The sequence below is a fragment of the Aulostomus chinensis genome, chromosome 2, assembly GCF_037954235.1.
Source record: "Aulostomus chinensis isolate RoL2024-O1b breed Wild chromosome 2, RoL_Achi_v1.0, whole genome shotgun sequence".
NCBI lineage: Eukaryota > Metazoa > Chordata > Actinopteri > Syngnathiformes > Aulostomidae > Aulostomus > Aulostomus chinensis.
This window is the reverse complement of record NC_141321.1, coordinates 31500660-31525143: the sequence shown is the minus strand read 5'-3', so window position 1 is coordinate 31525143 and position 24484 is coordinate 31500660. Positions and strand designations below refer to the sequence as shown.

Sequence of the window (24484 nt, the reverse complement as noted above, 5' to 3'; positions counted from 1 at the left end):
AAAGTTATCTGAAGTTACCAGGTTAAACGATTCATTGGTCATCAGATACGGTTTAATTCTGTCTGGAGACAATCCGTGATCCAACCCGTCTCTCCGGAACGCCTGACTGCTTCGCTGCTGCCTCTCTTAACGTCTCTCTCGTCATGTCGAACACAGAGGGCGAGGAAGACTTTGATGACCTGACGGATGCTGTACGGTTGGTGAAAGAGGTGATCGCGTCGGTTGACGGGAAGGTGAACGAGCACGACAAGAGACGACGTCTGAAGGATTTTCACAGTCGCATGGACAGCAAGTCCATCATGATGATGAAGAGTGGTCAGATTTTTGCCAGGGAAGATCTCCTGAGGAGGAGGTTGATCCATGACGGAGCGCTCCAGCTTAAGAACAGCCAGGGGAGACTGAAGGGTGAAGACATCTGTTAATGTCTGCTGACTGACACAATGTTGAGGTTTTCAGTTTGATCACCCGACCACAACAATTCTCCCTCCTGTCTGTCGGTCTTTCAGAGGTTCATGCTTTGCTCCTATCAGATGTCTTCCTCTTCCTCCAAGAGAAGGATCAGAAGTATGTCTTCGCCATGCTGGTAAGATTGTGATGTCATCTCTCCCCTCCTATTGCTCTCTCTCCGCGTCTATCTTTATATTCCTCTCTCACAGGGCTGGGCGATTTTTATGGACAGCACCATGATACATGATATAGCTTGATACTTTTGAAATTTCTTCTAAAGCGCTTGATAAGTGCTGCAGTAGGATTATTCTCGTAGTCCCTGCGGCATGTCTGAATTTAAACTTAACTGATTACTGTTTCTTGTGGAAGGATTTTAAACTTTACTGCTAAAAGGAGGAAATCTCATCCAAGATTTATCGAACAAAACAGGAGACATCCACCAAGTCCACATGTGCAACTGCTTGATTTGAATGACCACTGATGGTTTTAATGATGGCGCAGAGCTTTGGGAGAAAATGTCTAATGATTTACTCCAGCAAGAAGGTCAAATTTGGGGATATTTTCAGTTTTACACAGCTTTGTCTTAAAGGCAGTCTCCTGGATTGATGGGAAAGGTCAGCTCTCTGACTCCTGTGTGCTCACTCAGAGCAACAGAACTCAATAAAGTTAGAATTTTTCCATCAAGTTTCGTTAAAACAAATATATTTAATGAATTCAGACCTTCATTTTAATCAGAATTAGAATAAATCCATCAAGTGCATCCTTAGACGCATGTACGGGAGCTGTTACTCCACTTCTTGGTAGAATTTATGTGCGTGTGGAAGAAAGTGGGAGACCAAAATATTCGCCATATTGCCCACCCCTTCTCTCTCACTCCTTTCCTTAGGTTCCCATCCTCCATCCCTCTCCTGTTCCCTACATTTTTCCTCCCTCCCTCCAGTAATAAAGAACTTACGAGCTCTCCCAGTGATGTTGCTGTCATATTTTCCTATCCCACTGTTGTTTATGTTAGCGTTAGCTGCCCTGTTTAGCGGTCCATTGTGTTATATCACCTGTCTCCTGGTGGATAGCTAGTTGCACCCAATAAAGTTGTTCTACCCCTGGGCATCCATCATAAATCATACAGCTTTGAGTTGTTTTCCCACGTCAGCAGGATTCAGTTTCATGACACACACACACACACACACACACACACACGCAGTACTGTGTTATATGGGCATGTTGGAGTTGAGGCTGTTGATGCTACAACGGCGGGCGACGGGAATGTATTTGGTTCCCAGCTTTGTGCACCCAGGTTGAGTTTTTGGGCAGATGGAGCCTGTAGGATGGTGAACAGTAGCAGCTGACTCTGACGCGTCATCAACCAGGGAGATGAATCACATGGTTTATTTTCGGGGAGCCTCTGATTTATTTCAAGAATATTGTTATACAGTACTCAGATGCCACATGCTACTGGACACCATGGTGTGGCGATGGATTCGTTCCTTCTCCTTCTCATGAAGAGACTGGTTCATCGTGCAGTAGCGGCCGAGATCATCCATTTTTATTGATATTGATAACATTATTGAAACCACTCGACAATCCCAGCCTTTATTGATCAGTACACTCTCCCTTCATCTCTGCCTACACATCTTTGCTAACTAGTCCTGTTAGCATGATTTCAGGTCTGGGATTATTGTGAACCAGATCTTGGTGCAGATGTGGGACACATCTCACATTGACTAGATTCCCATCAAATTATTTCTCTTTAACAGAACAATTTAATTCCTATTTGTAAAACAAAGTTCAAATAAGAAGACTGACTTGGGAAGGGGGGGGGGGTGGAACCTGAACAGCTGGACTTGAGACAAGAGGTTGCAGGAAGCACACAGAGCCAAAATGAGGTTTAAGTTTGCAGTGTTACTGTACTCGAATGTGCTTGATAGCATTTGCAGCCTGAAGATTCAAAGATGGTGAAGCTCCAGACATCCTCTGACTCCCATGTGGCTAATAACATTTACCAGAATTTCATTTTCTGTTTCTTTTTTTTCCCATGTTTTCCTTCCTGCTCTTCCTATATTTTGACCATCCTCCTATTCCATCGCTCTTCTGCTTGCGCCTGCTTTTATCCTCTTGCTTACCTTTCTATCTTGCTCATGATGCTTCCCATTCCAATCATCCCTCTCTTCCTCTCTTGTGTCTTCCTGTCATTTGCATCATCTCCCCTTCCCCTCCGTTCATCTTCCCTCCTCCTCCTCCCCTCTCCTCCTTGGCCCTGCCTCTGTCTTTCCTGTCTTGCCTTTCTTTCTCCTCCCTTTACGCCTCTATCAAATCGCTACCTTGCTCCTCTCCCACATAGGACCAGCGCTCCACGGTCATCTCCCTCCAGAAGCTGATTGTCAGGGAGGTCGCTAACGAAGAGCGTGGCCTCTTCCTCATCACAGCGGGCATTGCCAACCCAGAGATGATGGAGGTCCTGGCCAGCTCAAAAGACGAACGGAACACCTGGATGCAGCTCGTACAGGATACAATGCAGTCCATGTAAGTAAGGTTTTTTTTGTTGTCGTTTTGTTTTGGTTTGTTTTTTTTTTGTTTTTTTTTAATCCATGGCAGAGCAGCAGTTCTGACACTTTTTAACAGAAATACTTGCCTCCGCATGTAGCTCATCTCCTCAATCCTCACCCCCTGACCCAACCTGCACCACCTACTGGAACCCCAAACACACTCATTCTTCTCAGTGCTTTGTGTTAAGGGCCGACCTCAGAGTTCAGCTGTGGTGTATCCATGTTGTAACTCAGGAGTTAGCCCCAGCCCAGTCCTCTAGATAGTAATATATGGTAAGCTGTTACAGAGCACTGTGCTGTCAGGAGAATTAGCACTACTCCACCTGGGGTTGGGATGTACTTGGGGACAGTCTAATGTAGGATTGGCTTCAAGGGCAGCTCACTATAAATAGAGGATTATTTGACTTCAGCCAGCGGGAAGGAGAGAGATTTAGTACTTAGTCTCTCTCTCAGTGTCACACTTGTGTCAAAATAAAAAATTGAGATCGAGCTATAGGCAGGAACACAGGACATGAAAACAAAAATATATTTTCTGCTAATGCTCCAGCAGTGACTCAAACACCGGCCCGTACAGTAAGTAAGTAAAAATTTAAGGGAAGTGACTTTTAATGCATCATCTTCTTTTAATTCCAGACCGTTGGGAGTGACATAATAGTTTTGACCTCACTACATTAATCTGCTAGTCTTACTGTGTTGTGACTTTACAAATCAAGATTCGGTTTGCCAAAAATAGGAAGAACTTATTATGTGTTGGGGATTGTCTTTGTTATATTTTATATTTATTTTTGAAATTGTCTATGTGAGTCAAGCTGAAACAGATGACAGGGAATTAGCAACTGTTCTATTAATTATCTGGAGAACTCGTGACAGGATTTGTCACCAACGTCAGAATGTTTACAAGGCAAACCATCAGTAATTAATTTACAGATAAGTCCACGTCCGACTCACTCCATCAAGAGCAGAATCGCTGTGCGTCATGGTCCAGTTTTGTTTTACAATTTTTTTTAAAAAGTACCTGCGGCAGAACAGCATCCAAGTGAAGTACTTCTAGTACTGGTACTTTTGGTTAAAGAAAGGTTTTGAATACTTCTCCATCACTGTGAGCCAGCCATCTTTTCCATCAGAAACACCGTTTACATCCATTTTTTTAGACATGATTCTTTTAAGTAATTGTTGAGGCTACACAAAAATGATGTGTCATGTTTATCCCTCTGTTTTTGACAGGGAGAAGGACGAGGATGAAGGGATTCCCAGTGAGACCGAGGATGACAAGAGACAACTGGAGACTAAAGCCAAAGAGATGAGAGGTGAGAGAGGTGCGTGTGTGTGTGTGTGTGCGCGCCTGCGTGTGTTCCATCACCTCAAAGTAATTTCTGTTTTCAGCCTTCACTGTTCTCATGCAGTGTTTTTCATCTCCCTCCACCCTCTCTGTCTGCTTCCCTCCCTGACTGTCGGCATGTCTCTGCCGGTCAGATCTGCTGAGGCAGAAGGACACAGAGATCATGTCTCTGCTGGAGGAGAAGGTGCGGCTCTTCAGGGGCATGTGGGAAGGCCTGAGCCCTGCCGAGGAAGCCTGCCGGCAGGTCGAGCCTTTCTTCAGGTCAACCTCCAGCCTGGAGCCACCCAGGGGGGCATCCATCATGAAGGATGCCCTGCAGGAAGGTAAGACAGAGATATTATATCGTTTGTGAGTGCTGTACTAGAGTTGTTCACCATTCTTTAAAATACCTATTGTAACCTAGATAGAATGCAGTGAGAGAGGAAAATGTACCCCGTTTGCCATCATTTAGAGGAATCTCAGTAACTCTAGGTATCTTCCCACTGCTTATTCCTAGGAATTCGTCAGCCTCTGCTGTAAATGAGTAAATCTAGCTGCATAATTTGTGTAGCGTGGTTGGTTTATATACTTTAGCAGTTCACCTTAACAACAAGGAGGAAAGATGCTCCTCAATGTACACACACAGGTCTCTGGATCAATGGCAGTACACCTGCGTCACTCAGGGTTCATGTCTAGGAAGCGCTTGAAAAAGCTCCTCAAAACATGGTTCTTAGAAGTGTGATGATTCCTAGTTCACGTCCTGCCTACGCATAGACAGAGTCCAAGAGTTCTGGGAAAATATAACACTACAGCTTGTTAACCAGCCGATTGTCTTCAAGGTGGTTTCTACCACTCATTTCTGTCGAAATCGTGCACAGCGGTTTTCTGAACTTGGTTATCACGAAGCAGCTCGATTAAGCCTTGTCCTGTGTTTCTAGCTGAACTGTGATAGCTGTGTCACTTAGATCTGTTTGACAAGGAGACACCTGGACTTGTTATGGCGGGAAACGTTCAGGTCATGTGAGACATTCACGATGGTTGAGTATCTCAGGCTGCTTTCACACCGACCTTGTTGAGTTCACGCTGAGGCCGTTTACCGTCTCAGTGCAGTTTGCTCTACCAGGTTTAAACACAACAATTGTACTCGGGTACAAATTTAATGCAAACTGAGACCTAAGTGACGAGTCAGTTTTATATGCTTAAAAAAAACAAACAACTTTTTTCTTTTTTTTCCCTGGCGTTTGTGATGAAGTAAAAGTACACGCTAATCCGGAACACCGGCCCCTTCTTCTTGAAGTTGCTCTCTTGCTCCCACCCCAGTGGCGTCTGGTTGGCCAACCAGCTTGTAGGCGCATCACCCAAATGTAAGTTGTAGAGAAGCATTTAGGTTCTTCTGGGTTATTCAGTTTTGTTAAAACAAAGCGAGAGGGAAAGTCTTCGATTTGACAGGCTCATTAACCGATGGGGAGCAAAACAACTGTAAGTGTGAAAGCAGGAGAGACGGGGAGAGGGGGGAGAGAGAGAGCCACGGTGTTTCACAGCAGCAAAAAAATCCACCTGTAGTTCGTATTTCTCTGTGGAGATTGTTGAAGAGTAGAACGAAGGGGGAGAGAGAGAGAGAGAGAGAGAGACGGAGTTTGTGGAATGGAGCTATTGTGTTTTGGGATGATTTAAAGAGAATTAATAGAAAACATAAAAGGAGTCGAGGTGTGTTTTAGGATTTTGTGCCTGCTCTCTTCAGCAGCCGTCTGTGTATGTGAGAATAAAGCAGTATGAACTGTAGAGGGACTGAATGTTGTGTCAAAGGGAGAATGAAAAGTGGGGGGATAGACAGACAGACAGACGGAGAGGGAGAAAGAGAGAGCACTTCACCTTCTCTACACAATAAGTCGACTTAAACACAGCTTCTAACCGGGTTTGGATGTTTTCATACTGTCTGCGTTTCCAAATTTCCAGCTTGTCTGTCAAACAGCATTCTTGAGATGGTTGACTCACTAAACTTCTTCTCTTCTCAGATGTAAAGAAAGTCTTTTTCAGTTTTTTTTTTGTCTGCCCCTTTTCATCATATCTTATTTCCAAATAATTCCAGAATCTAAATAAGCTGGAAACAAAACATTCTGTCTCAAATGAATTTGCATAATTTCCCGGTGAGTTAAACAGTATGTAAAAAGATTTTTGTCATAGTTGTGCAGGAAAATAGCTCCGTACGTACGGTGCAGTTTTTTTGTAATTGTACAGCTGCACTTTTGTTTCCAGTATATTACATTAAGTGCATTTTAAATAACAAACACCCACTGTTATAAAACAAACAAGAGCTGAAGTAGCAGTCCGACCTTCGAGGTACATGACACCAGCAGATGAAGGACAACACATTGATGGAACCAACTGACATTCTGCTTTAATGCTGAATAGAATCATGAAAGAGGAAAGTTATTAATTTTAAAACTAGCAAAATATGTTCAGCTATGCTTTTTCTAAATAGATTTTTCACCTCCTCCTCCTCCTCGTCCTGGAGCTCGGGGCAGAAATGGTCCTTATTGGATATGTGAATTGGCAGCAGTAATGTTGTTTCTTCTGCTGAGGTTATCGTGTTTTTCTGCGAGTTCACATCCACCAGCAACAGCTTTGTTTCTTCTTATTTTCACTGGAAAGGTCACAGTGCTGCTAGGTCCATCTACATATATGGACATCAATGCTGCCTGCGACTATATGGAGTTCATCTAATGCCTGGTGATAGACATGTTTAAACTTTGAGTAAATGAGCTCTGTGGTTCAGGTTGTCAATAGTTGCTAAGCAACAGCAGCCAGTACCAGGTTGAAAACAGAGGTGCCTGCTTGGTTTCATGACTGCAGCACTGAACTATAACACAGTTAGCGAGTATAATTCACTTACTGACCTGTGCATCAATTTCTGCTTGTGTGTGTGTGTGTGTGTGTACGTATGTGTGTGTGTGTGTGTGTGTGTGTGTGTGTGTGTGTGTGTGTGTGTGTGTGTGTGTGTGTGTGTGTGTGTGACAGTGGAGACGTTACAGGCGCTGGTGAACGGCAGCCTGGGCGGGGCCATGGCCAGTGTCCAGGAAGGGGGAGGAGCAGGGCCAGTGTGTTTGCCCCGTCGGGCAGAGACCTTCGGTGGCTTCGACAGCCACCAGATGCACGGCAGTAAGGGTGAGTCTCTGGGTCTGGGTGCTGGTGGCCGTCAGGCCTGCTGGTCAGTAAATGAGCCGCGAGCTCTTCTGCACGGCTCACCAGTGAAGCAAAATCAATGGCATATAGGCACAAAAATCTATAGCGTCTCAAAATACGTGTCACAAGAATGAATGCATCAATACGGATAAAGAGAATAAATGAAGAATAAATTCATGGGTTGTGTGTGAGGGGTCAGGCTGCTCTTTCACAGCCCTCCTTGAAGGTAAAGGTGTGTCAGTTCACGTCCTTGTGTTGGAGAAGCTCCGCCTGACGAAGGACGTCCAGTGTCTGCTAAGTGAATTAGCCCTCCATTAGAGAGCCACAGCGTTGGATTTGTTGCTGGTATTTTGTCACTGACTTTGGGAGTCGGCTGATAATTATCAATGCTGATATTATTTGTGTCTTTATTTCAAAAACATTGGGAAAAGGCTATAAATGGTAGTAACTGTTGTTTCCTATCTGCCACTACTATCATCCTCTGTTGAATAATAGCGAGTCTTTGCAGCGAGTCTGTCCGTCTGCAGTTGTGCTCCTGCTTCATGGATGCAGATCCTGATGAGAACTTTCATTCTTGTTCTCTTGTTCTTGCTATGACCAGCACCTCCAACCCCAGACGTACGCAGATGATCTCAAATTAAAACATTTTTATCAGCAAGTGTAGCTGTAGTGGTGACATAAGGGGAAATCCAGCACTTCCCATGGTACCACTGCGCTGTGCGGTCAGGTAAAACATTTAAGACAGAGTTGGAGAGCAGCAGGCTGTTGCTTGCTGATGGGAGACATTGCCTGGGGCGATACACCTGACCTGAGGGGCTACATGCTGCAGCCTTTGGAGACAGCATGGCCGCCATTACTGCAGGAGAGGATGTTCACGCCAGTAGCAAATCAGATGTGGGGACAAATCTAATTGGAGGAAATATTTAATACCTTAACAAATAAAGGTAGACGATATTAATGTTATTAGCAGGTCTGTTTGACTTGTGTTTGCTATGTGATGGGTTGGTTTTATTTATCTAAAGACATTTTCCTGCCTTTGGGTATTTTATCGAATAAAAGAGACATACTTGTCCACTTCCTGGTTGATATATGTGTGTATATATATATATATATATATATATATATATATATATATATATATATATATATATATATATATATATATATATATATATATATATATATATATATATATATATATATATATATATATATATATATATATATATATATATATATATATATACACATACACATACACAGTGTCGGGGTAGTTACTCAAAAAAAGTAATCCATTACACATTACTAGTTACTTTTTTTAAAAAAGTAATCCCTTACTTTACTTAGTTACTCGCTGCTGAAAGTAACTAGTTATATTACTAGTTACACTACTTTTGGATTACTCCGCAATATCACCTGAGCTGCACCTAACTTGATTGCCAATGAACAACATATAGTTAGAACTTTATTACTGCAGTGCCCAGATCAGCACAAATGTGTCTTCTAATGAGGAGGACATACACAAGATCTCTCTTTTATGCACTTTAATGCAACAAAGCTGTAAAATCACTTTACAGGAACATTTGCCAAAAAAGGCTACAAGACTTGCTGTATGCAAAATGTCTCAAAATAAAATTGGGATTAAAGCTTTCACTCTCATCTTAATTCACTCAGTAAATGTCTGTTTCTGTTTCCATGAGGTGAGCATCAGCAAACTGAATTTCTTTACAACATAACTTAAAAGAAGTTGTCCTTCCAACCACCCAGAGCAAACAAAGTTTGTTTAAATTATATCATTAAATGAAATAAGACAATGGCTCTCATCACAATATCAGACAATGAATGAGGCTTCAATGGAAAATAACTTAACACTACATATTAAGTGTAATTTGTAATTATGTGAACTATAGCTTTACAGTAGATTTTTTTTTCATCCTACTCGACATTCTCATCAAAGAAATGGTTATACCTCAGCAGGAGGAGTCTCTCAAACCGTTTGTCGGACAACCTGTTCCTCCTGGGAGTCAGTACCAGGCTGCCAAGGCTAAAGAGCCTCTCAACCGGTGCAGTAGAGGGTGTGGCTGTGTTGTACTTCAGTGATAAAGTCTTTATTGTGGGGAAACGGTGCAGGATCTCCATCTCTGACCCCGACTGCAAATAGTCAATGACTTCAGTTTCATGGTTGTAGGGGGCGAGATCCTCCTCATCAAAGTCAAAAAAAGTCATCCTTACTTGTGCTGGAGGCGGGTGTCTGACGTGTACGTACAACCTGCTTGTCGTGGGGGTAAGCACGGCATTCAGTGATCAGCAATGTCTTTAAGGCATCTCCTTTCTCTTCTTCTTTCAGCCACCGCATTTTAAACCTTGGTAGTGTGACAGCAGCAAGGAGAGCATCTTTGCTGTCCAGCAGCAGCTCAAATCCTTTCTTGATGGCCTGCAAATACGATGTAGAAAGATTTGATGAGCTTGGCCGTGTACAGTATAATTTGCAGTGCATAGTATAAGATTCATCTACTCAGCTGTAGTTGCCATGTGAGTAAATGAGGGATTGTGACATATCTGTGGATTCACGTCAAAAAAGTTTAAAAATAATTATGAATTGACATTTTATGGTGCTTCATGTAGTGTACATTCACTTATTAGATTTTTTATATGTATGTGATGTCCACATGAATGGACTTTTTATTTATTCTAATTCTAGTCCCTGTAAAAAAAATAAACAATAAAATAAATTCAGACATCAAATTCATAAAATAATGCTTTTGACTTTCAAATTCAAGATTATTAAAACATACATACCTGTACTATGGCATTAGGCAGGCCTGCTGTCATCTGGGAGAGCCCATCTTGCAGTGCCAGTGTCCTTGACATCAGAATCTCCAGTGTTGGCAGGAGACTGCCATAATCGCAGTTATCTTCGCCTTGTAATATGTCCAAAGCCACTGTGAGTGGTTTCATGACTGTGCAGTATTCCTTAAGGAACTGATATTCCCGTTCAGTGAAGGCTTTCATTTCTAGTCGACTGCAGAGAGTGTTCAACTCTGAGATGGGAATGTCAATGATGCGGGACGGGGCATCATAGAAGGAGTTCCATCTTGTTGTTGTAGGTACTATGAGTGTTCTTTTGCACACTCTCAACAAGTTCAGATGCCACAGTAGAACGGCTGGTTTTATTCCAGAGGGCAGAACACTTCCCAGTTGCACTTTTGTAAACAGATTTGGACTCGGAGTTTGCTGTGAGCCACTTGTCAGCATCATTACTCGAAATCAAATTCAGTGTGTGCGATGCACATCTCGGGGGGGGGGGGGGGCAGAGAAAACTGTCCCTCTGAATCGGTACTGCTAGAGAGCACACCTTCCTCCACGATGTATGCTGCTACAACCCTCTATATCTCAACTTTTGTCGATACATGTTGTTGAAAATCAAGCCTCGTCTGCTTCGATGGTGTCGGCATGTTTTCCTCAGCGTCACTCGGGGTCCGTCCTTCTTTAGCCACTAGCTTGGTGTTAGCATGTTGCCGATGTAGGTGCTTGGACAGATTTGAGGTGCTGTTTGAGGCAGTGGATAGTTGCTTCTGGCCAGGGCATAATTTACATTTTACAGTCACATTCTTCGCCTTTAGCGCAACAAATTCGAAGTAGTGCGCGTATCTCCACCCGTCAAAAGACGTCCTGAGCGGCTCTGCCATCATTTCTTCTGCACCTTCATGAAATCGCGCTCCGGTCACGAGGTCACGTAAAATCACGTTACTGAGGTCAGACAAGTGTTGCGCAGCCGTGAACATGCCTGAAAGGGATGTTTGATTTTTTTTTTTTCTGTCCTCGCGCTCTGCATATAGCTGAACAGCTTAAAGTAACTAAAGTAACGTAATTTTTTTTGTCTAAGAGTAACTGTAATGTGATTACACAAATTACAACTGTAACGCGGTACATTACTGCGTTACTGGCGAATGTAATCCCGTTACAGTAACACGTTACTTTGTACCGCGTTACACCCAACACTGTATATATATATATATATCAATATCAATATCTATATATATATATATATATATATAATCATTTAAGTAATAAGAAATATCCAGCACTAATGATGAGAAAGCCAGATTGGTTTGTGTTGTTGTAGGTGTCATTGGGTGTCATTGATTAAATGGCTGCTGCTGCTGACAGCAACTGTTGTATGTTACGTTCAGTCGAGGCTCAGTTTTCTGTTGTTCCAAATCCACCCGCTTCTCTTCTCCCTCCGCCAGTCATCAAGAACCTGCTCTGTCTTCATTGATAATTATCAGATCAACACCTGCTGAAACCAACTATCCGCAAAGGTCATTAATAGGAATGCGCGCTAACCGTTCCACATGCTCATGTGACAGTATCACCTGACTGTCTATCTCACCGTTAGTCTGTGTGATGGAGCAGTGACTCATTGCTGCCTCTTCCATTTCTTCTTCTGTGGATGTCAGGTGGAGACAAAGACGAGGGCGAGGACACGATAGGAGACCTGCGCAGGACGGAGTCCGACAGTGTTTTGAAGAAGGTCAGCATCTCCACCAGCAATTAGTCTTGACGCCATTACGCCCCCATCCCTCTGAGTACCTGAGGCCATGCGGGGGTTGCATTTGTTCTCCCAACGTTAACAATACTGTTGAGATGATTTTAGCCGCTTCCCTCCCTCCAGTGAATTAGCCTCTTCCTGCCAGGTCCTGTTGCTAACGACGACCATCAGCTGTGTGAGGACAGTATTGAACGAGAACGGCGCCTTCAGGTGCTGCTATTTCAGCTCATCACAGGATTGCTGGTTTTTGTTCCCATTTATCCAGCTAACATTCTGCACCGCTCATCATTGTAGGAGTCAGATGCTGTTTGAACCAACCACTCAAATTTACCGTTCATTTACAGAAAATTAAACCCTCAAATAAAAGAGTAGTATTTAATTTTTCCATCCTGGGCACAAAGCCGGAGTGCAGAGACAGCCTGGCAGCGGAAGAGCGCACGCAAAAGTCAGAATGATGGAGTAGGATGCGATGTGCACTTTAATTAAGCATTCAATCTTCCACAATATTCACATTATTTTTATAGTTTTCTTGTGGCTAATACTGTAGTTCTGTTTTGGATCTCGAGCTGCAGGACCGTTCTATCATTGTGTAAGCATTACATAATCATTTCCAGTCACAGCACACCCTCAAATTCAGCTATAATCACACAGCCACATCATGTAGAGTATGCATGCACACACACACACACTCATAACAAGACTCAAGCAGATGTGTGCACATGATTGCATTACTGTGTGCGTTCTGACTGTGCAGTTCTTAATGTGTCTCTTACAGGGAGGAAACGCCAACCTGCTGCAGCTGCTGAAGAGGAACAGTGAGGTAACCGACTGACTTCCTCTCTAACTCAATAAGAGCTGATGTCTTACATGGAGTTTGTCTCTGTCATCGTTATCAGCATTACTGGCAGGTACTTTGAGTTCATATGTGGGAACAGTAGTGTCAGGGTACTCATGGTAGTACTATGATGTTCGGTTTACTTTACAGGAACAGTTCATGTCCCATTTCCTCAGAACAGGACATGAAGACGGATCCCTGTCTCTCCACGGTGCTGCATTAGGGAGCTGTGACCCACAGAGACGAGCTGACTGCTAGTTAGCTTAGCACACTGAATGGTGGCGGATGAGCAGTTAAACATTGCTGTGTCTTGCCTGCTTAGCCTGCAAAACCTGTGGTTCCTCCTCTGTATTCTGGCTTAAGTAGATCAGGTTCAGGGTCTGGGTCTCTCCACGAGCAATCGTCCTCTTCCTCTCGTTCATATTCAGCCATGATTAGTGGCAGCAGTTGCTCCTCTTTTGGTCGGCAAATGTTCCCTTTTGATGGCTGAAGTTTTGAGGTGCTGAATCAAATCACTGCATCCAGGGAGGAAAGTAGTTCTGGCTTTGAATTTCAGTCTAAATCTACAGTACTTCACACTTCTCATAGCAAATGTTCCACACAACCCAGTTCTATTAATGTAGGCAAAGACATTTTTGTATATCTTGAAACTTTTGGCAGAGCTATGCTACCAAGTACCATCCACTATCATTCATTGTGCTACGCTAATTAGCAGTCAGCTGGTCTCTGAGGGTCCCGGCTCCCTAAAGCAGCACAGAGGAGAGAAGGGTATCTGTCTTCCTTTCTGGCTCTGGTGAGAACTGCAGACACGTGCACTTCCCCAGAAGTTAGTGAATTCCTTTACAAAAAAATGTAGAATAACGTCACAGTAATATTCTAAACATAGTAGCAAATACAGCATCAAAATGAATGTGATTATTTCATTCACCTTTTTTTAAGAACGTGATTAAAAACTACAAACTTCTTCAGCAAACTGACTGCACAGCTGAGGCTTCTACCATTTTTTTCAGTAGATGTTTTTAAACTTTTTTATGGAAAAAGCTTCAAAAGATGCCGTAACATTCCGATGCAAAAACTTTTTAATTGTTCATCTGCACGGATCAATGATAATTGCATTCAACTGAAGTAAATATTTAACTATTCCCTGCACGTGATAGTTATTCTACTCTACTCGTTCCACAGATTATGGATGCCATGTTGTATTTGCCCTCGATGCCACGGCGCTTTTTGCTTTTTTTTGCTGTTTTTTTTTTTGTTTTTTTTTAGCGTTATTACATGCGACCTTTTGTGCACTTTGAGATGAACGTTAATTAGACCATTTTGTGTCCTAATGAACACTGATTACAGCTGAAATCTGCCACCACTCAACACCATGTTTCTTCAGGCAGCCCAGGTGCAGCATCAAGCCGACTCTTTTCTTGCAGCTGGATGTCTTTTTTTCTACAACGAGAGAGAATAATCAGTCAGTTTTGAGGTTATCAGCTACTTAGTGCTCTCGTTTTTTTCCCCCCCAACAGCAGGTCCTCCACAGCGTCTCCAACCTGCATCTGCTGCTCAGCACTCTGCAGGTACAACGGCCTCCACACAACACATCCAAATACTGCCAAACCTTTTACTTTTTTAATGTAAAATCGGAGAGCATCATTTGCTGGAGGTTGAAAGGGGAGATATGTGATACTGCATGCAGTGTGAACAGAACCAGACAGACACAAGAATGCAATCTGGAAGGGAGATAAATTCGCCCAAGCAGCTTGTCAGACACGCTGTGGCTCTGTCTGTCCCAGGCGGTGGTGGTCCAGCAGGACAGTTTCATAGAGGACCAGCGTCAGGCCCTGAGCGAGCGCTCGTCCTCCTGCACGTCTTTGTCGCGGCCGTCCTCGCGGCCTAGCTCTCTGATCGAGCAGGAGAAGCAGCGCAGCCTGGAGAAGCAGCGTCAGGAGCTGGCGTCCCTGCAGAGGCAGCAGGCGGCTCACGCCGAGGAGAAGAGGAAGAGGGAGAAGGAGTGGGAGCTGAGGGAGCAGCTGCTGACAGAGAGGGAGGGGCTGGTGCACGCACAGGTATTTCCACTCGCTGTTTAAATGTCCTCGTCAAATTAGACGAGTGGCAGAGTTTCACCTTGGTGAAAAAATTAGAATGTGTGAATGAAGGCGTGAACACGAAAATAAAGGTGTCCTGCAGTGCTTTGTTGTAAAAGGCAGGTTGCCTTCAGAATCCCCAGTCAGTCCCATTTTGTTGTTATACAACACACACACACACACACACACACACACACACACCATAGATCTGTAGAGTCGGTGAAGAACAATATATGAACACACAAACACAAATGTTGACTAATTGTTATTTGTTTATTTAATGGGGACGTTGCACATTAATGAACGTCAGTGTATTAAAAATGCATGATGTAAATGAAGCGGAGTTAGCAAGAATGCTAATTTACATCCTCAGTCCCAAGGCAGGTAATAATTAAAAAAATTAAAACAATGCAAGTAGCAACGACCAAACTGTAAATTCAACTCCTGACTGGTTACCAGCGATCACCATTTCAGTTTGCTAGGAGACATCCTTGAACCTGGACAATGGATGGAAGCTGGTCCTAACAATGGACTGACTTGTGATACATTAAATCTTTATCCTGTTTGTTGTTATGCAAATGAACATTCTTCTTTTAAATGTAAATAACGGGGGACCAAATCCTCATTCCTTCCAAAAATACAGGATCAATCTGAACCTGTTGTCGTTGGTCAAATGCAGAATTTTCCTCTTTTTGCCCTTTGGAGAGAATTCTTTAACATATATTTGAACACCAGAAAAGGAAACCCACCATTCGCTGTGTATAAATGTTGTTACTGTAACATGTTAGTAACACTTCAATAAATCAATCGATGTGCCCACCAATCACTGCAGGAGGAAGAGATGGTGAAGCTGCAGAAGGAGGTGGAGCAGGAGAAGCGGGAGCTGCAGAGCAGGAAGGAGGAGTACCAGAAAGACCTGGAGCGGCTCAGAGACGCCCAGAGGAAGCTGGAGAAGGACAGGGAGGCTGTACAGCGGCAACTGGACAAGATGGAGGAGCGCCGTCTGCCTGAGGTGGGCGGGGACGCCTTTAGAATCACGGAGGTGATAAAAGGGATAACGTGCTCGGTCGCCTCCTCTGATTGAGCAGGGAGGCATTCACTGTTGTGCTCAATGACACTTCAGCTGCAGGGACGTTTACGGTTGCTCACTTGAACCTGGGGGCTCGTGAAAGACAATTCTAGAGGCTCTCTGCATCTTTGTAAGGACAAGCTGTAACCCAAACTGCAGTTGTTGTACAAGCAGGATGTTGTGGCAGAAGGAGGATATGGAGATTAACATGTTTTATGTCGCCCCCAGGTTCTGTGTCTGGTAACATTTCGTTTTAAGGCCAGACATCGGAAGCACCATCAGCAGAACCTCCCCTGTCTGACCTCCCCTCTTTATTTCCAGAGGACTCTCTCGACGACATCAGACGAGTCATCGTTCCCCGGCAGCTCCCAGTCTCTGGACATGGACCCTCTTGAGCTCTCGTCCTCCCTGCCGAGGGCGCCGCCCCCCCAGGCCAAGAGCAAAGGGAAAGGCCTGAATCCTTTTACCTCATCGTCCTCCACCAACCCAAACCTCAAGGGCAGCGAGGCAAACAACCAGATCTCAAAGAGCCTGCTGCAGCTGGCCAAGAACAAGAGCAAAGACAGCAAGGAGAAGAAGAAGAAGAAGAAGGGCAAAGGGGGAACCTCACAGACAGCAGGTAGACTGGTGGTGGGCCGGCGGGGGGGGGGGTCTATTTACTTTAATTCGTCCAAGCTTTACCGTGCGTCAGCAGGCTGAGGTGTAGCGTTTCTGTCAAGGACACTTAAACTCAGACACATGACGTTTGGTTGGAAGGGTAATGGGTGGAGGTCGTAATTGGATGAAGAGGGAAGCAGAAGGTGGAGCTGTCAGGTGACATTTACACACGCAGTGACTGACTTTGGCCGCTTGGAGGCAACAGAAATAAGTTGGTAACACAACGCGTAACATTTTCTCTTGCAACCACTAAGTTGCTTATTTCCACGCTGAGCCGTTAGAGCAACATGTTGATGGAGTGTCTCTCCTGCAGCTCGCGTGTAGTCGGCACAGCGGCTGCAGCCACGAACACACGTTCAATCATCGTGTGCTGCACACTTCTCCACATAGTGGAGGTGCGGTGTTCACATGTCGTCGTGCAGATAACGAACCCTGAACAAGACACTGGCCTCGGCTACGCTCATCCAGAGTTCAGACCAGATTCTAGAAGTATCACATCAGCTGGTCTGACCTGTGTGGTGCGATGATTTATCACAAAAATTAAATGATTAATAAAAAACATGAGACGAGATCCTCATCTCCTGTGTAACGTGACTCATCTGCGCCTGAAATTCCCGGATTCTTTCTTGGCCAGTTCAACAATCACCAAGCTCACCATGAACATGACCGTGAGGTAATGAACTCAATAAAGATGTGCTTCTAATAAAAGTGGCTTTAACATTTTGAGTTGGATGAAGCGCAGCGTTTGCCGCTGGAAATGCGGTATTCCGAGTATGGAATGTACTCACAGAACAAGAGCCATTGCTCTGTAGCTGCTCTGGTGTTGGCTGCTCATATGAGCACATTGGATTTTAGATGAAGACAGCATGATGTGCAAGAACTAGCTCAAACGTGACGAATGACGTCGCCACGCACGTTGCGCAAGCAACGCAAGAACCAAGTGCATTCCCCAGAGCAGCCCGTAGGTAAAATGGCGCCCAAGTGGCACAAACGCTCGAAAGTTGGGTTACATTTCACGAGAAAGGATGAACTTGCAATACTTGCAAAGTGGATACTTCATCAAAGGGAGGGAATACTACCACTGTGCAGGAACATTGGCACACACAGCCTGCGAGACCGTGGAATGAATGTCGTGTTTTTGGTCTGCTCCGGAGTGAATCTCAACCCAGCAGCAACGCTAGCACGTCCTCTGCTGTTAGCACCGCAGGTAACTAAGCAACCAAGTGAGAACTGACAAGAGAATCAATAAAGAACCGAATCATTAAGCAGAATCAAAAATGGAATCAGAATTGAAAAATTCGAATCAATTCCCATCCATACTTTGCAAAGGAGTTTTTTTTTCCCCCTCCCTCGCAGTGGTTTAGGCCAGTTTTGAAAATGTAAATTTACAAAACAGGAGACGGAAATAAACTCTTGACGTAACGACTCTCTAACTCAGGAGCGTTCCAGCCATCGTAGCGTTGCCTTTACCGCCATCATCAAACACTCAGGGCCGCACCGGGTTTATCAAGGCACTTGATGGAAGCAGCTGAAACTCTTCCTTTGCTTCTGTCCTAAAACTCACTGAAAGCTCACTCAGCATTTTATGGAAAGGTGTCTTCAGGTGATCAGTGGGACGGATGTTGCTCACCAAAGCTGGAGAACTCCTTGCTTCCTTGTGACTCTGACCCTCCTCTCCCTCTCTCCCAGCAGACCCCCAGCATCTCCCTGAACCCCCTCTGGATGGAGAGATCTTCTTCTGCTGAGAGACTCTCCTCCTCTTCCTCCTCCTCCTCCTCATCTTCACCATCAGGCGTCTAGAGGAAAGTGTTGCTGCCAAGTAGCGACACGTTAAAGTGACAGTGAGAAGACTTTTAGCTAGAATGTAACCTAGAGCAACATTACGTGCAAGTATGTTGTATGTTCTTGTCAGAATACCACTGCTTCTAGTTTTGGGAGAATAGAATGTTTTCATTGTGTTGGTGTATGTAATCGACCGGGAACGTGGCGCGATGGCGGTACACTTTTGGGTGTTCTCTGTCCGCACACCTGGTTTCTTTGTCCAAAGATGTGGTTAGAACTTTTGAAGAACCTTGCAGTAGCGTGTTTCACAGGTTCTACCGAGTATGTCGTGGACGCCTGTCAAAGCCCCGCCTCCTCCAGCTGACACAGACAGACTGAATCAGAAATATGTTGATTTACGGACCCGTGGGCCTGTCATTGTGATCTCTCTCACACACACACACGCACACACACACACACACACACACACACACACACCGAAATGCTACTTGAAAACAGACATGAATATCAACAAGCTCTCTGTGGCAAGAAGAACTGAAAAGCAATTTCATTGACAAATAATGGAAGACTGAAACCCCAGAAGGAAATCTGCCCAAGCTGTGTGTCCTAGCAACATTTCTTAATCAAGAAGGTTAGTGTTGTCAGTTTTTGTTTCAGTCCAGAATGCTGCCACACAGATCCACAATAAAAGGAAATTGTAGCCTGTCATTCCTCTATTCAGCCTTTGAAAAGCAGCTGCGACTCCAGTTTGTAAGCAAAATGAAATTGGCACATAACTTCAGTAATCTTTTCAAACGATTTAATGCCATCAATCACGTTCCCTGGCAAGGTTTTAATTTATTTGAATTATGGATATCTCCATTTTGGTGTGGAACTCTTCAGATGCGCGACTCGGAGCAGTAATGAAAGGATATCTCCTTGTGTCTAATGGCTCAATTCATATCCGTAAGTGTGTTTTAGAGCCTTGGATGGATATTAGCTTGATCCTCGCTTTATCTGCTTGTCAATGGGCTTGTATGCAGCCCTCATCTTTCATCAGAGCAGACGACAAGCCGGGCTTGCCTGTGTTTTTAATTGCATGCAACTCTGCAGGTAGCATACTAATGTCTTCTGTCTGTTAAAGAGTTCAACTTTTCCACCTCATCTGATAATAGACAGCTGATGCTTGTAGCAAGTGGAGGTTGTTAATTTAGAGAAGAAGCAGCTGATAAGACAGAATGAGGAAAGACGTGAACGTGATACTGAAATCTCTGTTACCTTTCAGGTACTTGCAGATCGTCTTGAGCTCACAAAGATGGTTTTCCATCCTTCATCCTTTTTTTTCCTCCCCCCCTTTCCTTTTTTTTGTGAGCTCCAGAATCCAGAAAGAACCAGCCACGTGCATTTAATTGAGACTGGTGGCGAACAGCAGAACTGTCGAAAAACATGCGACGACAAACCCTCAAGTGCATCAGTCTTCTTCATACAGCCGTTTGCTCAGTAATACACACACACACACACACACACACACACACACACACACACTTTGATTTCAGCAAAAACAAACGGTTACACTTCAGGTTCAGCGCTGCTGTAAACAAGCGTGAGCGCTCAGCGCCACCACCGACGAGCGCCAGACTGGAGGGCTGCGTTTGGTCTTAGGCTCAGGTGAAAGTGTCTGGAGTTCTAAGAGAGGAAGTCTGGATAGAGAAGCCTGGAGCGGACATTGTTAGCGGCCACTCTCCTTTAGCTTCAAGCTAAGAAGATGCAGCTGGATCTTTCTGCCTTCTGGAGTCACGAGTGATGGTGGAGGGGCAGAAAAAACAACAACAACAAAAACAAAACAAAAAACCCACCACCCCACTGAATGAGCTCATGACTCCCATCTGTGAGTGCGACGGCGCTAAATGGACTCGTTGGTTTGAAGCATCACTTTAAGAGCGACCGATAACGAAGCACCAAACCATGCTTAGGAACCTGCACCACAGTTAGCAGCAGACATTTCAAATTCATTGTTGTTAAGCACTTTGGTCGTAATTTGTTGCTGCTTTTATTTTTATCAGTGTGAGCGAGCAATCAAGGGGATCTTTGTTTTTTGGGGTGGGGGTGGGGTGGGGGGGCACTAATGCTCTGAAAACGCAGCAGTGATCCAAAGTGAGATTGTTGATGAGTTCAATCACTTAATTTTATTAGTATTTAAATGAAAGGAAAAAGGTAGCTTTTGCTGCACGACCTGTTATTAACGTCAAAGCCCTTTTTTTTAATTTAATTTTTTTTTTAATCCTGCTCAGCTCTGACTGTGTGCTGCACAACTACCTGCTGGACAGGTAGGAAGCAAACAGGAAGTTGCCCCGCCTCCTGGCTGCCTCTTTCCTCTCACGTTCAAGTGCTTGCTTGTTAACTCGCCGTGTTTGTCGGACCTGGTGACCGACCGGACTGGTTCACTGTGGTTTGTCTTCTGAGAGGCTTAACGAAGCGGCCGGTTTAGTTCGGCCGGCTCTTCTTCTCGCGTCTTTAATCCTGTCAGAGAAACCGACGGGACCGGGCGTCTTTTCTTTGCTGTTGCTTTAGGTGTGATTCGACCACTAGGGAGCGCTGCCCCAATAACCAAATCAGTTCACTCCCTCACCAAAAAAACATGGAAGTATGAAACTATTTTTTTTTTAAATTTTTTTAAGTACAATATCCCCGCTGAGAGGCATTTCTCTCAGGGGTCATTGCCGTATGGAGATAATGTGATGAGCGTGGGTTCTCTCACTCCCCACGGCATTGGTAATTGACTGCGGGGACAAATAAGTTGTCAGAGATTGTAATTGGTTCTTCAGTGGAAGCAGTCAACAGCAGCTTTAATATGGAAATAAAAAGGTCTGAAATGGTTTGAGGAAGCGACCCGGCAGAAGCACAATCGTCTCTCTGTATGGGACAATCAGCAGATGCATGTCAAGAAAATGAACTCCTGCCCCGATGATGATGATGATGATGATGATGATGATGTGTCCATCAGGTGAACCCTGCGTAGCCTTAACGATGAAATGCACTAGAGTAGAACCCAGCGTCTTCTCAGCATAGAGAGAGAGAGAGAGAAAAGAGCTTTTATACCTCTGATTTGAAACGAAGGAAATGTTTGTACTACAAAGACGGTACACAGTTTTCATTCTCAGCTATGTGAAAAAGGGCAAATTGAAAATAAAAGTGTAAATATGATTTATGTATAAAACAAATCAAATGTAAAAAAAAAAAAGTTTCTTTTGTGGTTTATTACAGCATTTTGTAAGAATGTTTTATTTATGTGATATTCTCTCCCGTTGGGGTGATAAACAATGTAAAGTCATATTTCTCTCATAATAAAAAAAAAAAAAATCATAATGGACATTTTGGGGTTTGGTTGTTTGTTGCCAAGAACACAACACAATTAAAGCCAGTATCCCCCCCCCCCCCCTAACATTCACTGTCATCAATGTCATAATTTAAAACGCAATAATGACAATATCAGCTGAAACAGGAGCTCTGGAAAGCTAAGAGACGACCAATTAAACAGTTTAAAACAGAACCTTGCTAATGAGTCCTTTTACTAACCTGTGGAGTTTTTGTTTTGGAACGTTCACCAGTCACATGATGTTCTGAAGCAAACTCTTTATTTTCAGGATTTTGGTGAACGACAACTAGGGAGGCGCTCAGGTGCCGGGAGGTGACGCTTCTCCTGAGCGGCGTTCTAGAGCGAGAGGGAGGCGAGACCTGGCCGTGTCTGGATTTTACTTGGAGGAGCAAGCGAATGCTGCACTCTGGTTTAAGCAGCACTTCCTTTGCCCACTAGTTGGCGCTTGAGAACACACTTCATTGGAGACAACACCGTGGCTGCGTCCGAATTGCCAAGTGGCAACCTACGTCCTACTGCTACGACCTAAACACGGCGGCACCATTCAGACACCCTGGAAGATTGGTGGTGAAGCACGACCTCTGCTGGCAGAGCACAGATACCGCAATTAGGTAGACAGCAACAACGGAAGCCCCACCTGCTGGCCTGACTGTCGTACTGCACTCCACTCTGAGCGCACCTTTCACTCATTCTCTATTAAGCACATTAACGCACCTGTAGAGGTGTGTTCACACCGTGTCGCGTTTGGTGTGAACACACCTTTAGTCATCAACGACGACTATAAATGTTTGTGTGGCATAAGAATGGGAGACTGTTGGTGGCGCAAACTTGGCTTGTGTGTCCACAAGTTTTTAGAGGACAAAGAAGACGTCCGTGGTGCATTGTGGGCCATAGGTCGCTCCGTAGGATGCACCTGAACCGACCAACAATGTGGGCGTTTTTAGGCTGGAATGTAGGTGGCTACTCGCGCCAGTTGTAGTTTCGGCCAGCCTATGACCTACGATCCGACCTACTTGGCAATTCGGACGCAGCCCGTGTCATGTTTATGTAAATTTGAAGCGTTGTGTCAAGTTTAGGTCCTGTGACCACTAGGTGGCACAGTGACTAAATGTGCATCATTCAATTGTGAAATAAGGTACTTACGAATAATAGGAGGAGTCATGGGTTACTGGATGCAGTACCTGTAATAATACAACCAAAATATTATTAGAAACACACTATAGTACTCCATTACTGCCTAAAAGGGGTACAATAAGCACTGTATATACAGAGAGGGTGTTTTACAGTGGGTGAGTATGACCCTGATGACCCCTGGGATCTCTCCAGCTTCCAACAAACTCTCAACCACAGAGACGAAACATCAGAAAGTGACCAGCCTCCTGTGTCGGAGCAAAACTAGAAACGTTCCGGTGGCGTTGAGTAGCGGCGGGAGCGTTGGGGAGACGCACAGACGGAAGATCTAGAGGAGGAGCAGACGACATAGATGCACTTACCAGCAAGGATTTGAAGCTCGCGTGATTTGTGATGAACCTTTGAGGACGTGTGTGTGTGTGTGTGTGTGTCAATGAGACATTTTTATTTGTCGGAACTGACTGACTTCATGCTGAGAGGCTCTCTGGCTCACGAGCGTCCGGCCCGGTGAGAGGGGTCGCAGTCACAGGTAGCGCATCGTCTTCAGAGATATTAGGACCATTTTTAAAACGATCCGTTCAAAACACACAGGCAGTGATTAAGGGTGATGAGTCCGACTGAAATCACAGCTGATTGTCCTCCTTCGCAGTGACGCACAATTGTTTCTGATTACAACTCAAAGGTCTCTGACAAATATCATTGGTGCTCTTTCCTGTCCCAGCCAGCTGGGGGACCAGCAGCTTTAGTAGGTGATGTAACACTCTGAAGCTAGAAAGGCTTCCATGATATATTCTAAGTGGAGCTGCTGAGAAAGCGCTCTCCCGAGGACCTACGGGGGGCGCCACCCTCTGCCCCGGTCTAACATGGCTGAGGTGCTGGAGAGGAGACAGGAACCAGCTGACCATCGCTTTCAATTTGGAGAAGGAAGAAGAGGAGGGGGAGGGGGAAAGAGGGAAGGCGAACCATCAGAAGTTCCATGCGGACAGTTTACCTTGCAGCCCAGTCAGTGCAGCAGTCTGTTGTGTGTCCTAACGACATGGGGGCCCCTGGTCCAGTTCCCCGTGGAGCCTCCAGCTTGACGGGAGGGAAGCCAGATGACGGTGAAACACCTTGAGGTCTTTGAATTTGACTCAAATGTCTATTGGGACTCAAGGATAACCTGGGGGGGGACGACGACGACAGCAACAACAAAAAAACCTGAGGTCAAAGGTCACTGTGACAGGTGCACTTGTGGAGAGATTCAACTCCAAGTACTACCACCACTTCACGGCGTGGAGGTAGTACTCTGAGCTGTGACGGTACTAGTACTTTCTCCCTGTGGATTCTTGTGGCGGCCATGATGAATCGCAGAGGAAAAGAACGTCCTCGTGTCTCCTCGAAGCTGACAGCTCAACATGTAGAGCCGTCTCTGGCCCTGAGTGGAGCAGGAGGGTGAAGAACATGAATAATCAATAACAGGGTTCTCCTTCACCTCGCACACGGCTCCCCTTTTTAAATGAAAAGTTCAAGACCAGAAATTCAGGGTCAGCAGGCTCGT

General features: G+C 44.7%; 1 protein-coding gene across 8 annotated transcripts in view; it reads left to right on the top strand.

Annotated features, from left to right (window-relative positions):
- akap13a (A-kinase anchoring protein 13a) overlaps positions 1–20541 on the top strand; it is a 124623-nt gene extending 104082 nt beyond the window's left edge. For 4 of the 8 annotated variants that reach the window (XM_086189970.1, XM_086190017.1, XM_086190034.1 and 1 more), the window contains 13 exons: positions 157–405; positions 507–583; positions 2786–2967; positions 4215–4306; positions 4464–4652; positions 7327–7473; positions 11952–12025; positions 12819–12863; positions 14396–14446; positions 14663–14935; positions 15786–15965; positions 16344–16641; positions 18369–20541. In XM_086189970.1, the coding sequence (XP_086046096.1) occupies positions 157–405; positions 507–583; positions 2786–2967; positions 4215–4306; positions 4464–4652; positions 7327–7473; positions 11952–12025; positions 12819–12863; positions 14396–14446; positions 14663–14935; positions 15786–15965; positions 16344–16641; positions 18369–18424 (1913 nt within the window). In that variant the 3' untranslated portion in view covers positions 18425–20541. The remainder of the gene's footprint in view (positions 1–156; positions 406–506; positions 584–2785; positions 2968–4214; positions 4307–4463; positions 4653–7326; positions 7474–11951; positions 12026–12818; positions 12864–14395; positions 14447–14662; positions 14936–15785; positions 15966–16343; positions 16642–18368) is intronic. The other 4 variants (XM_086189990.1, XM_086189999.1, XM_086190025.1 and 1 more) reach the window with 4 other exon arrangements.
- Positions 20542–24484: the final 3943 nt, after the last annotated feature.